At 40.0% G+C, this 15,082-nt stretch overlaps 1 protein-coding gene across 3 annotated transcripts; it reads right to left on the reverse strand.

Moving 5' to 3' along the window:
- Positions 1–5,510: 5,510 nt before the first annotated feature.
- Positions 5,511–14,454, reverse strand: TFAM (transcription factor A, mitochondrial). 3 transcript variants are annotated; one of them, XM_079312330.1, is made up of 6 exons: positions 14,139–14,451; positions 12,281–12,351; positions 9,738–9,887; positions 8,293–8,388; positions 7,408–7,464; positions 5,511–6,415 (listed from the first exon to the last, which is right to left on the reverse strand). In XM_079312330.1, the coding sequence occupies exons 1-6, from the start codon at positions 14,413–14,415 to the stop codon at positions 6,203–6,205; spliced, it is 864 nt and encodes a 287-aa protein (XP_079168456.1). In that variant the 5' UTR covers positions 14,416–14,451; the 3' UTR covers positions 5,511–6,202. The 3 variants fall into 3 exon arrangements, with proteins under 3 accessions (XP_079168456.1, XP_079168457.1, XP_079168458.1); XM_079312331.1 differs by lacking the exon at positions 8,293–8,388 and having other exon boundaries at positions 14,139–14,453; XM_079312332.1 differs by lacking the exons at positions 7,408–7,464; positions 8,293–8,388 and having other exon boundaries at positions 14,139–14,454.
- Between the last annotated feature and the right edge of the window lie 628 nt (positions 14,455–15,082).

Consider the following 15,082-nt stretch of genomic DNA (forward strand, 5'->3'; position numbering starts at 1 on the left):
TTTTTAAACAAAAGTCTAGCCAGAAAGGTATTGGCAGAAATCCATGAACTGACCCACTGGGGTGTTCAAGGATTATGTGACCACTTCCTCAGAGAAAATTTTTGTATTGGGATATATAATCTGGCTAAATCAATAACTAAAGGGTGTTTAATCTGCCAAAAAGCTAATCAAAAAGTTATGCGAAAAATTGAATATGGGGGAAGGGAATTAGCATTAAGACCATTTCAAAGTGTTCAAATTGACTTCACCGAAATGCCCCCAGTTCAAAAAATATAAACATTTATTAGTTATTGTGGACCATCTTACCCATTGGGTGGAGGCCTTCCCCACTATTAAAGAAACCTCAGAAGTGGTCATAAAAATAATCCTTGAACAAATTATTCCTAGATATGGATTAATTAATCACATCGATTCTGATAGAGGCCCACATTTTACGTCACATATATTACATCGAGTCATTGAAGCACTGGGAATGAAATGGAGGTTGCATACTCCATGGCATCCCCAAAGTTCCGGCCGAGTAGAAAGAATGAACAAAACCTTGAAAAATGTATTAACAAAATTAATTGAAGAGACCCAAATGAATTGGCTCAAATGCCTACCTCTTGCCCTATTACGCATTAGGACCAGACCGCGTGCAGACATAGGAGTTTCACCCTATGAAATGATGTTTGGGCTTCCCTTTTTAATTACCCCTTTTAGCTCTGCAAACTATCTAGAAGGAGAAGCTGCCACCCAAGAGTATTTAAGAATCATTGGAAGAACAATAGAGCAACTAAAGAAAAAAGGATACCTGCCCCAAACCTCTCCCTTAGATTCAAATGCTCATCAGATCAACCCTGGGGACTGGGTTCTTGTTAAATCCTTAAGTCACACATCTCTATCTCCTAGGTATGAAGGCCCCTTCCTAGTCCTCCTAACTACACACACTGCTGTAAGAACAAAAGAAAAAGGTTGGACTCACATATCACAAATTAAAGGACCAATTCCACCTCCCCCTGGTGAATCGGACTCCACAGTATTTCAGCCAAAGGCACCTGAATGGACCATTACAAAAGGAACTACAGACCTCCAACTTAAGTTTAAGCGAAAAGAAAAAGACAGCTGAAAAGACTTAGACAGTTCCAATTTGAAAGCAAAGTGTTACTGTACGCAGTTTATGTTAACTCTAGTTGTTGTTATAACGTTGTTGTTGCACACCTGCAGTAGTCTTTCAAGTTCCCAGTAGTTCACTAAAGTTCTTGTTGTTACAAAATTGTTGTATCATACATCCTTCTCCGATTGTAAGTATCATTCAATCCTCTGTCGAAATCCTCAAATTAGAAGTTTGCCAAACCATAAAGACCAATTCCCCTACAGAACACTTTCTAAAAACACCTAAATTAGTATAAAAAGGGGATGAGAGAACTCTGGGAAAGTAAAATCTTACCTAAGGGGACCCCCACCTCCAAGAGGCAAGCCCGGGTGAGACTGAAAGCAGTTCATACCGGACTCTTGAGAGGAGTGTTGCTGGCCTTGCTAACAAATAACCTGATAAGCAGCGAAGAGGTTAAATGCAGCAAGTGTTACCATCGGATATATGATGGGGAGACCCAAGAGTCCCTAATAAGAATTCACACCAACGTGAATCCCAGCTGTTTCAATCATTCCCAGATCTCCACTTGTCAAGAAAGTGGAAAAACGTATTGGATTGCTAAGAATACTGCCACTTTTCGGCAGCGGTTGCTCGGAGAATGTCCTATAGGGGAAGCCTGGTTTTGCTTTGAACATGAGAATAATCAAGGAGAATTAATAGATTTGATCAAAGAAAAACAATTAGTAATAAATACCAAAAAGGAAAACGAATTGGAAATACCTTTAGGGAAAAATTTATTCATAGATTTAGTTGAAAGAATTAGTAAAGAATTAAATATAACCAATTGCTGGGTATGCGGTAATACACAAATGTCTGAGATTTGGCCATGGGAAGGGATCAGTTTAAGCCCATTGGAAATTCTAAAATGGAAGCAAACTAACCAAACATCTCAATTACCTAAGCAAAAACGAAAGAAAGAACAATGGAATTTAAAATATAAACCTATTGGAGAAGAATGTATTAAAAGAGTTGGAAACCCATATAGAACATTTGTAGGAACTATGCCCTGCAAAAGGTACCTAACTATAAAAAAGTCAATTATAAGGTGGATACCTAAGGAGCCAAACAAATATTGGACAATACACCAAAAGGAAAAAGGATGTGTTTATCACGAAGGATATGATTTACATGAATGTGCTGGAAAGAAAATAAATCCCTTTTGGGGATTAGAGGAATTATCCAAGTATTGGTCATGTCCCACCGAAACCAACCAAACCTTTTAGACAGCACCCGAGTATCTATTCTGGATATGTGGAGACACTGCATATACCAATCTTCCAGGAGATTGGGCCGGGAGCTGTACAATTGGGATTATAAAACCTTCATTCTTCCTACTTCCCAAAAATTCGGGGTCTAAATTAGGAATTCCCTTGTACGATGATTTGAAAAAGGCTAACCGAAAGAAAAGGAGTATGATTAATTTAGGAAGTACTCAAAAATGGAAGGGACAAGTGTGGACACCTGAACGCATCATGGAAGTATATGGGCCAGCTACGTGGGCACAGGATGGGTCGTGGGGATACCGTACTCCCATTTATATGCTGAACCGAATCATCAGACTCCAAGCAGTATTAGAAATAATATCTAATCGAACAGCCCTCGCATTAGACCACATTACCGAACAGTTAACTCAGACCCGAGCAGTGGTCTATCAAATTCGTCTTGCAGTAGATTATTTATTGACTGATGAAGGAGGTATTTGTGGAAAATTTAATACATCCGAATGCTGCCTAGAAATTGATGATAAAAGCGAAGTAATACAAAACATATCTAAAGAAATCCGAAAAATAGCATATGTAGGAAACCAACAATGGACCCCTCTAATGGACACTAGCTGGTGGGATGACTTCTGGTCCCTAAAAAATAAATGGTGGAAAAAAGTAGTCTTTTTAGTTGCAAGTGCAGTCATAAGCTTTTTATTTTTACCATGCCTACTCCCATGCCTAATTAGGCTTATAAATACCACTATACAAACCAGTATAAGGAATATGACTGATCAAACGAGAGCTAAAATTTTGATGATCGGAACCCAAAACCCAGAACATGATTCAGCTAAAGAAATTTTAAACCAATTTCTAGAACTACAAAAATTATACCCCCAAGAAACCGAAAATTGTGATTTGATGCGGGTCAAAGACCCGATCAAAGAGAAAGAGGGGGGATTGTGGTAAAAAGTCTTAGCTGAAAACCATAAAACAACATTGCTAGAAGAGTTAAAAAGATTGTTGCTTACCTTATCATTCTATCCACTCATTCGTTTGTTGGTTCTTTGATCAAGTTGTTATGTTCTTTTCCCCAGTTAAATGTAGTCCCTATGTAATTCAAACCCTGGTTTATTGTATTTCCCCTATCCCAGTTACTTCCTCCTTCCGCCCTTCCCCTTACCTCATTTCCGGCCTTACCATTTCCGCCCTTTCCCTTACCTCATTTCCGGCCTGCTGCTGCCTGCCTATCAAGTTAGCCACACCCTATATGTAAATCTCCAGAAGTTTCCCAGTACCACCATTACTGGAAGTTGTTGTTGAAGAAAAGATTCACAAAAATAGTCAACCAACACCAAACCCAAGTTCACAGATCATCTCAACTAACAAGCCAAGTCACCTGCAATATGTCCTTTGTAACTGTTTAATCACCACAACCTTAAGGGCAGTTAAGAAGAATGACACCCCCAGACCAATGAGCCACTATTGAGATCTCGGACGTGTCCGTGAGGCTGAGACTCCCATCCCTACGTTCGTCGGGATCGGCAGGACCTCCTCCCGGCGTTGCCTGGCAGCAGCAGCAGCAGGCGTAGGGCCTACTCCCTGTGACCCCCCATTAATAAAGAGCTGTTTAATAAAGGCCTTGGCCCTGCTACATTCATTACAGATACCAATGAAAAGAATGGTCTTATTTTACTATGAATATTAAGGCAATTCTAAAGTAAAATGATACACACAGATTTAGCAACAAGGAAAAATAAGCAAGGTAATGTACCTAATCATTACAAGAGAAAGGAAAGAATAGTGATTAAGAAAGATAAATTACCAATTGCCTAAATACTCCACCATCATTCACAGACCATGTTCTCTGGGGATCCCCATTTCGCAATGAGGACCTGGAGAACCCTTCCCAGCAATTAGGGAAATCCTGCGCAGTGTGCCCACCTGTAGGTGATGTCTCTGAATTCACCCTGAAAGTGGGTCCAGCTTCTATAGGCCCAAATCAGTAAGCCAAAGCGACTTGATTTTATTTTTAGTGCAGAAGCACCTGGATCTGATGGCACACTTCTCATCCAGCAGGGGCCAGGGCTTGGCCAGAGCCTAGGCCTTGGCTGGGAGGGTTTCCCCTAAAATATCCTACAAGCAATCATATTCACATCAGTTGTGAAAATGTCTTAAAATGATGCATTTCTTGCAGATAACTATATAAGGTTTTGTGAATGTTTCTAAAGCAGCCGGTTTGGTGTCAAACAGCTAGCGCGTCTCAGTCATCTATTTTTAGCTAAGTAATACTGACGGTGTCAGTCACATAATGCCCAGGTTTCATCTTGTAAGTCAACTCTGGCTGAGACCTGATGCTCATGCCTCAGCACATCTGAGTGACTTGGTTTGTTCAGCTTGGAAAACTGGAGATTTAAGGGGAGACCTCATTGAGGTCTTCAACATCTTCTTGAAGCGCAGGTACCAATCTCTTGTCTCATGACCAGTAACAAGGCCAAGGGACTGCCTATAGCCGTGTCAGAGAGGATTAAGTTAGGTATCAGCAAAAGATTCTTATCCCAAAGGATGGTTAGGCACTGAACAGGCTCCCCAGGGCAGTGGTCACAGTACCAAGCCTGGATCAGGAAGTGTTTTTGGACAACACGCTCAGGCACAGGGGAGATTCCTGGGGTGTGCTGTACAGGTCCAGGAGTTGGTAATCATGGTCTTAATGGGTCCTTCAACTCAGGATATTCTGTGATTCTATGTGCACTAAATTATTATCTCAAGCTGGTTTGCACTGGCAATCACAGCTTGCTTATAATTGCTTCCAATTTATTTCTGCAATTTCTTTATTTCAACTCCAGGGCACTGACAGACTAATAAAACAAAAAGGGTTAGAGGAAAACACCCTTTTTTAGGTGACAGTGTCTAAGCCAAGGTTGGATGGGGTCCTGGGCAACCTGATTTAGTGAGTGGCATCCCTTCCCATGGGAGAGATGTGGGAATCATCTTGAAGGACCCTTCCAACCCAAGCCTTTCTAGAATTCCATTATTATTTTGTGGGTCACTAAGAATAGATGAGATCCAACAAATATTGAAAAAGTTGGTCCACATTTTAAAAACAGATTCCTCAAAATATCTATGGGACTTAACTAAGATGGAGAAACCTCAAGAAAGAAACTGACCACCTCTTCAAAATACCTGTATTTATTACACCAAAACTCAAAGTCCAAACAGTTCACATATTTTCTTTTTCTTTTAGGTCATCCCAAATGTGACAACAGCAAGACAGAAGTGTTTGTATGTATCCAAACAAAACCATGAAATAAAAGTCCAAGAAAGGTACATTCATACGAAACTCATATGGTCCTTAAATACAACATAAGTGGTATATACAGTTTAACAGGTACAAAAAAGATGCATAAAACGAAAGGTACTATTTTATGTTTCTTGTGCCTGTTGTTGAAATGTAGAACATCTCACATGCAGTAACAAATAACATGGAGGGAATAAAACACAGCAGTGTTAACTCAGATTTCAGCTCTTATTTACAGAATTTAGATGAAAACATTGCAGAATATTCTTTCTTTCATAAAGAAAGAATATTTCTTATTTTTTCATTTAAAATTTCTTATAAAAGCTGGATATTATCTACCACTACTGGAGAGCTCTGCTGATGTTAGTGGATATCAGTATTCAGAGCTTGATTCTACAGTTCAGGCTATACCTGCAGTGATTATTTCAGTCAGTTCTGAGACAGTAACTCTTTTCTTACCTGATCACCTTTCCAAAGGGCCCTTCATGGGTTTTCCAAATGTCAGTGCTGATGCTGACTGCAGCATTAACAAAGCAGAATAGAAATAAGACAACCAAAGGGGATTTTTTATTCTTCGGATTTTTTAAATTTTGCCTTGTTTCCAGCAGAGGAAGCTTTCGCTATTTCTGCTTGCTTTGCATTTTCAGCAGGTTTCTTTTTTAGCCTTTGCTTTTTAGAACGCACCAGGTCTTCACGTCCCAGTTCAATCATTTTTGCTTCCCATGATTTCATTTCATTCTCATACCGAACCTTATCATCTTCAGCAAGCTGCAAGTATGGCTGAAAGAAAATAAGGTGTCAAGAAGTTACAGAAGGGGCTTTTTCTGGAAAACTGCCATGACAGAAAGGTGACTTAGAACAACAACTGTGCAGTGAAAGCCCAGACATTTGCTTTTGTCCCCAGCTGATTGAAAAAGAAAAAAAAAAAAAAAAAATCAAACTTGCAGAAAAATACAACTAAATACAACTAATAGCACTAAACTGCAGTTATGTCAACAGCTGGCTGTTCCTGAAGAGAAAATTTATTCAGTACTGCTACTAACAGTTAAGGCTTTTTATTTGAGCATTGGTTTGAGACAGATTACATGAGGCACATGAATAGATATTGCTGTAGAATTATTTCAAATCATTTCTGTATAGTAGGAACATGAACCTAGGGTGTGTCTAAGTACACCTTAAAAACCACCTGGAAGAAGGACATTCAGGAGGAAGGACAGTAGGGTACAGAATACCTGAAAACGTCAAGGTTTTGTTTAGATTTCAGTACAGCACCCCTCCACTTTTGATTTTCTCATCTACAGGTTTGTAGTTCAATGCAGTGAGAAAGCTGGCAGAAAATGATCCCCCAATCAAAGTTAATAAATTACCCTGTGTGCATCACTTGTAGATTTCTGTTACTATCCCTTTTAAGAGTCTTTCCATAAGCAGCAAACTCTTATGCTGGTGTTTAAAGATATGTATTTTTAGAAAAAAATCAAATTGTTGCATATTATTCCACCTTCTTCTCTAGATGTTGCTTAGTACCTGCTTTAAAGCACACCAAATTTCCACCCTATCCCACTGACTCACATTTCAACTCTATGAATTAAATGGTCACTACCAGAATAAAGGTAATGACAACCTTTTTCAAGATGCATGAGAATCTTGGACTGTTTTCTTCAGTATTATATTTTGAGCAAGCGAGTTCAAGATTTTGTATGAATATATCAATTTTGACTCAAGTTTTTAATTCTGATTAGATCACAGCCTCATCCAAAAATCCTCTGACATACCTGCTTTTGGGAAGCAGACAGTTTTTGCCACGTATCAAATAGTTTCTTCAGCTTTGCCTAGGGGATTCAGAACATGCAATACATGAGAGTTATTCTAGGAGTAGACTGACTTCAGAGGGGTACAGATGAATACTTCATGAGTGAGTATCAAGCATAAACCAATGCAAAAAAACACAGTCACAAAAGCTTGCTTCCCCTTATTTACCCTTTTAATGTAAGTAAATAATCAACTATATAGGTCACAACAAGCTTCTGGGAATCATCTGAGCCATATTTACAGCGTGGGCCTCAGCTGACTGGAGAAATCTGGAAAACTGAGAACAAACTATATCCGTTATCCTGACTTACTGACTAAATGTCAGTGGGGTAAGGAACACAAGGCACACAGGGTGGGTCTCCAGCACTAGAAGTGTTACAATCCACCAGTGTAACCTACATCACACCAAAGCACAGTTTAGTGCAGAACTTGTGAGTTTGCTGAGGAACTCTTGTATTTGTATTTTCAGTTGTATTACCAACTGAACTATAGGAGGTACAATAAACTGCTACTGCCAAAACAGGAGCACACCACCACAACTCTTTGAAAAACTGTATTTCTACATCAAAACAAAGACTAATACTCTCCTTACAAAAGGAACGGATAAAGTCTGTAACATTAAAGTGCAAAAAATATCACAAATGTTTTAAGTCTGTATACCCACATAGCACTTTATACAGACCATACTAGCAGTATAGCCAGATTGCCACAGCTTAAAAAAAATAACCTAAGTAATGCAGCATCCAGATAGTGAACTACTGAACAGTATCTTTGAAAATGACAGAATCTAAACCAGATTGTTCTGAATACATAGATATATTTTAGAAAATGAATGTTTCCTAGCTTACCACAGGTGAAATTCCCTCACTTTCTTGAAAATTTTCTGACAGGAAAATGTTAAAGCCGCTACGAGCTCTTTTAGGTTTTCCAAGCAGATTCAATTCCTTTAAAAACAACAAGGCAAGTTATTTAATCTATCAAGCATGCATTTGTTCCAAAACTAAACTTGGCATTTATCTTGATATTTTTATGCAAAAATCAAACACAAATTCTTTGGTGTTTTATTCTGTAAACTGGACTGTACGTCAAGATGCTCTTAGTGCTTTTCAATACTAATGTTAAACTACAAAAAACTAACAACTTGAGTTTTCACATGTTGTTGAAAAAGCATTTAAAACTGATTCTTACTTCAGCAAATTCTTCCAGAAACCAAAGAGTGCTACTAAATTCAACTCTGTAACACAGTCATGATGACAGTTTTTCTATTGTTCTTCAGTAAGGCTTCAGTTTCTGGCATGAAATACTGCCTGTGTACAGAGAAGAGGGCAAACACTTATCTGTGGGAGGTGAGAAGGTGGACTGTTTCTGCTATCAGAATAATTTACCTGCAGGGATATAGGCTAGAGAATAAAAGTACAGCAAGTTATAGATGCAATTACACTTCCTGTTTTCTCCAGTCCTGATATTCCCACTGGAGCCTAGGTGCTGTAAATTAACATCTGATTAGGTATGAGATATGCCAACTGAACTTCTTGTGGTGCCATACTCTAAAAAGGATCAGTAGAATCATTAAGATTAAAAACTTCCTCTAAGTAGAGGTCTTTTAAACCAAATTAGTTTTGCTATTGCAAATCAGGGCAATGTCACAGTTCAATTCATAGAAATAAATTGCAATATGCAATCCCTTTGACTTTTCCAGACAAACCATAATATTGTACTGTTACAGACGGTTCTGTCTCTAAGAATCTATACACAAACCAGCGAAAAAGGAGTAGGGAAGATAGTCCTTATGAATACGCTAGTAAAGGACCCAAAGAGATGTCACAGCAGCAGCTACATGGTGGCAGAGCCCAAAAAGGAAGGAAAAAAGGCTACTTCAAACAGCTGCTACCTTGTAGGCCCTAATGAGGTAACAGATACAAGGTTTTTGTGAAAAGCCATTTCTGAATGTCTTCCCATCCAAAGAAAGTGTTTCTGGTCCAAACATCTTTTAGTGCCTATCCTTTCTCTTGTAGCTCTAGAAATAGGGAGGGAAAAAAGCTTAGAGAAGCTGCCCCTAAGCACAAAGATCCATGCTAGTTCTGTGCTCTTCAAACACAGAAAAGCCATTAAAATAGCTGCTATCACCAGTAATTTTTTAGTCCATGGCATTTTGGGGGGGTTGTGTTTGTTGTGTGTTTTCTTCTATTCTGTGTTGCTTTTGTATTTCTAAAACATATTTCAACTGTGCTTTGTAAACTGACAGACTTCAGGTTCCCTGAGAGAAAAGAAACCTGAACTTCAAAATACTTACTCTTTTTGCCCTGATTGATCTTCTCTTTGCCAGTTGTTTTCGCCTTTCTTCTTTCAAAGCTGCAGCCTGGGCTGGAGTCAGTTGGGCTTTATAAGCAGCCATCTGCTCTCCATATCTTTTCCAGTCTGTCTTTCTTGCTTCCTCATAAACCTACAGCAAAACCACCAACCTTAAACTTAAGCCAGATGCTTTCAGTCAAAAGCACTTGACCATTAGACAAGGTAACACTTCTAACCTATGAGTAGAAAAATGACAGACTGAAAAACTTACACCAGAACATCACATCTTCATCTGTTTGATTACCTGTTCTACATTTCAGAGACATGAAGGGAAAAGTACACAGAGTGAGAAGTCCAGAAGGGATGTGAGAGCACATCAATTCTACTCAACAAAGATATCTCCTTTAGAAACCAGAATTTACTTCCTGCCTCTAATTGCTAACTGCAGTCAAAGAAGAATAATCTCTGCTATAAATGGCTTTTAAATTCAGTAGTGATCATCAAGTCCTAGGTTTGCTTTATGTTATCGCCTGTAATGCCAGCCATGGGTGTATGCACACAATCACAAACGGGACAGGACTGCTGTGGAACATGTCTTGAGCTGCCTTATTTTCCAAGCATCAATCTCATTACATGGCTGGGACAGTGGGAAGATGCCAGCAGCTCATGTCCTCGGCAGCAGCTGCAGAATGTGATGTTACAACAGACTTTGAAAGTTTTTTTGACCAACCACAAAAAGCAAAAGCATATTGAGAGTAATTCTATCCAACCACTATAAGTTACATGTACCTTTGGTTAAAATAATGCTTGCTTATTTAGAATACAATGCCTTAAAATAAAATCCACAGAGCTCCATTATTAAGCTGAGACTTTCCTAATACCTTGCTAAATATACTTTTCCACAGCTTAGAGAGTTATTCTAGCCAAGTGTTAATACACAGACCATATTATTGTCCTTACTTTCTATATCTCATATAACTTTTCTGTTGACAAACCTTATGCCTACCGCTTAAGTCCAACTGCAGTTCTGCTGTTTCTGAGGCCTGTTTTTTGTCAGCTTTCCCAAAACACTGTGATTTTAAGGAATCCAGCACCTTGAAACTGCCACTCAGAGAAACTTCACTACTTAGGACTTAATGTGATGACTCTTGAAGAAATTTATACAAAGCAAAAGAAGTTGGTCCTTTCATCAAAATTAACTGAGGTTTCATGTACCTTACACATGAGAGCAGAACAACTTTACAAAACTTGTATTATACATGTAATGCAATATTACCATTCAAAAAGGAGAAATAATTGGTCTGCAGCCCCACAGCCACATGGAGTCAGAACTGTGCCATTTCTCTGGCAACAGATTAAAACTATTAAAGCCAAGGGCATGTAAAGTGCAAGTACAAGTAGCAAAGAATCTTCCTGTATTGGGTTTGCATGGCCAGATTTTGGTGGCAAAGGGGGTACAGGAATGGTTCCTATGAGAAACCTGATAGAACCTAGGCCAGCCAGCTCCAAGAAGCATCCACTATTGGCCATCAGTGATGGTGGTGGTATCTCAGGGATAACAAATTTAATAAGGCAAAAAAGAAAACTGCACAACTTCAGCCAGAGAAAGGAGGAAGACCATATCAGAAAAACATTTCTATTGATCCTAAGGTCAGGGAAGGAACGGTAGATGTTCAAAGCACGAGAGGTGAGGTTCCCCTTCAGCCTGGGGTGCAGCTCATGGTGAGGCAGCTGTGCCCCTGCAGACCATGGGGGAGCAGAGATCCACCTGCAGCCCACGGAGGAGATTACAATGGAGCAGGAAGATGGATAAAAGGGATTATGACCCTGTGGTGGATCCACAATAAAGCAGCCTGTTCCTGAAGGACAGCAGCCCATGGAAAGAAACAAATGCTGGAATAGTTCCCGAAGAACTGTAGCCCATGGGAAAGACTCACATTGTGAGCAGTTCATGGAGGATTGTCCATGGGGGGTGCGACCCCAAGTTCTCCCACTGAACACGAACAAGGCAGCTGAGGTCAGTCCAACACATGATGGACTGACCTCAGCCCCCACTCCGTATTCCTGCACTGCTGTCAGGAGGAAGCAGAGAAACTGGGAGTGATGTTGAGCATGGGAAGATGGAAGAATAGGAGAAAAGGTATCTTAGGATATCTTACTCTGATTTCATTGGTAATAAAGTGATTTCCCCAAGTGAAGTTTGTTTTGTCCTGACAGTAACTGATGAGGGACCTCTCCGAGTTTTATTCCAACGCACAAACATTTTGCTGTATTTACTCTCCCCTGCCCAGCTGAAGTGAGCAGCTGAGAGTGCTTCGGTGGGCACCTGGCACTCGGCCAGGGTCACCCCATCACACTTCCCTGAGTTATTCAAAGCTCCAAATTCTCCCAACTGTTTTGATGTGTCTTTTCAAGCCCATTAATATCCAACTAACCAACCAACAAATCCACTAAACTAAATAAAGAAAACCATGAAACACTAAACCAAATAAAACCTCACCACCTGTTGAGATCAAAGTTCTCAGGGAAAGGATACAATCTTACCTGCTTCTGTGATGCTGGTAATTCCTTCCATGCACCTGCTAATTTTTTAATCAGTTCCAGGTTGCTTGCTTCTGTACATCAAAATGAGAAAGCCCATAAATAAAGATCAACATTGTAGCTTTAGTAAGCTTCTTCAATTTTTACCAAGGATAGCTGTCCCAGGTATCATCTTCCTGTACAAATGCATTTTTGCCCTTTCATAAAATGAACTCACTGTGGCAGTTAAAGGGTAATGAAATATTTGGGGGAAAGAGTTGCTGCTCACCTGGAACACAACATGCAGTTATAAACTGAAACTATTATTACTCCACAACAATTTAATGCTTTTTGCCTTTTGAGCTGGATCTTTTCTATACAATGCAGGATGATCTGATTTGGAGTGGGGAGCAGGGAAAAATATCAAAATAAGATTTCCAGTTCTAAGTTTTTTAGCAAAAAGAGTCTGCTGAATTCTTCACTCAAGTATAATGTGACTTCATCCACTTAATATACTTTGATTTTATTATCCTTTACTTATAATATAATCCAAAGTAAATGAAAAAGTAATTCAAACAAAATTAATTACTTTAGTCTACTTTGGCTTTCATCTGACTGTCTTTGCCTTTAGCTCTTGCACTAGGGTGATTTGATGAGGCCTCCAGCCAGACTTGAATTTGCAAAGAGGAAAAGAATAATTAAAAAACAACCAACCACCCACAAAAAAGACCCAAGCAAACTCCAAACAAACCCAAGTGTCGTGCAAAGAAGATACAAGGTTTTCTTGAAAAATCCTTTCCAGGCTTTCCCTCCATAATAAAAGAAGAAACAGATGAGCTGCTTCTTCCCCCTCAGACATAAAGCTCAGCCACCTCAATTGTGGAAAAGCATAACTAAACTCTTCTCAGTGACCTGACTTTCAGAATTCTGGAAAAGCAAGGCAACTGGCAAGTTCTAGTACAAGTAGATCAACTTTAAAACCTCTGAAAATATGATGCTTTGACCACTGATAAAAGAGAATAAATAACTGGGTTATTTTTGACCACTACCTCTCTTGGAACAAGAAAACCCCAAACTCTCAATCTGTATATAAGATCCAGTATGTTTATTTACAGATTATTCAAATTTTGGGAATGTGGAAAACACAGGTGTGGTATGCAACTACAATATACTGTGATAGTTCAGCTACCAATGGTTTTCCCTAAAAAATCCCTTAAATCTACCTCAAGATTTACCCAATATGACCGTAATTCTTTAATAATTTTAACCTTAAATAGTCTTTCAAAACCAGCATATCTTTCTATTCTGCAGCTCTCTGGCAAGACTCACTGCATTGCCCGTAAGTGAAGCTTTTGATAGTAAATCAAACATACTCACAAAAAATCATTTTCCTCTAAATACACTTACTTTTTCTCCCATATACAGATGCAATCCAGTACCCGCAATTTTTTAACTACGAAGCCTCAAAATAAAATCGTACACAGCTCATAATATCAGCAAAAATGTACTTTAAATAATAAGTCCAAAAATAATTGAGATTCATAAATCATTGCTAACATGTATTACCTAGGCGAGATACTTCATCAACCATTTTTAAAGTAACACATATATGTTCATTTCTTTGACTTATGAAGCACGGAAGACCAAGCAGGCACGTGCAGGCAATGAATATGGCCATGCTGGATTCACTTGGGAAATGGTACGGATAGACAGACGGGTTGGGTCTCTGAGATCATGTCTTTAGATCGTTCCCGAAGTTCGGTTTTACAAAGGCATCGGTTGTTCTGGCTTCCTGGCTCACCCCACTCTCGGGGGCGAAGGTATCGGAGCCCCGGCGTCCAACAGGGCCAACCGCGGGCCCACCTCCCCTCAAACTTCATACCTGGGTTTTTTTCCCTAAAAGCCGGACGGTTGTCTATCACAAAACGAAGATAGGCGGTGAGTGGCCGCTTCGGGCGCTGATCCGAGCTGATCCCCCGAGACAGGCACTGCTCCACCGCGCCACCAACCCTGCACACAACAGTACCGCCAAGGAGGGTCCCCGCCCCTCCCCCGCGCAGTCCCGCTCCCGTCCCGCACCGGAGGAACCGCCGCCCGCCCGTGGCCGTAACCAGGCCCAGGACCGCGGCCCGGCCCAGCAAGGCCGCTGCCACCGCCATCCCGACTTGCTGCGGCTGCGCGCGAGGGACGCGCGGCACCCTGGGAGGTCGGCGCAAGGGGCGGGGCCAGGGCGACCGCGACAAGGTGATCCCCGCGACCCCGACCCCCGGGAACACGAAATTCCGAACCGCGGGCGGGAGGGTTCATTGTGTACACCCGCAAGCAGAAACTGTAATACAGATCAGAAACCAATTGGGTACTAAGTAACTATCTGTTGATGAGGTGTGGCCAAAAACTAACTCCACTGTTTTCTTCGAAATATCAAGCTTTTGACATGGGCGCAGCAATGTCTGAAACAGCAGACGTGACAACTCCGTTCAGTTCTCGGGGAAAAAGGAAGATCTACCCTTTTCTTTTCTTTTCTTTTCTTTTCTTTTCTTTTCTTTTCTTTTCTTTTCTTTTCTTTTCTTTTCTTTTCTTTTCTTTTTTTTCTTTTCTTTTCTTTTCTTTTCTTTTCTTTTCTTTTCTTTTCTTTTCTTTTCTTTTCTTTTCTTTTCTTTTCTTTTCTTTTCTTTTCTTTATCCTTTTCCCCGTCGTAGTAAACAGCACAGAATAAAATAAACTTTTCAGCCCTGGAAACAGAATTTGTATGAAAAGCACTAATGAAGGAGCTCTGATGGTGCAGCAGTGGAGATATTTTGCTCCACAGATTAAACACAGCCACTT

Source organism: Erithacus rubecula (genome assembly GCF_903797595.1).
Source record: "Erithacus rubecula genome assembly, chromosome: 9".
In the NCBI taxonomy this organism is placed as follows: Eukaryota; Metazoa; Chordata; class Aves; order Passeriformes; family Muscicapidae; genus Erithacus; species Erithacus rubecula.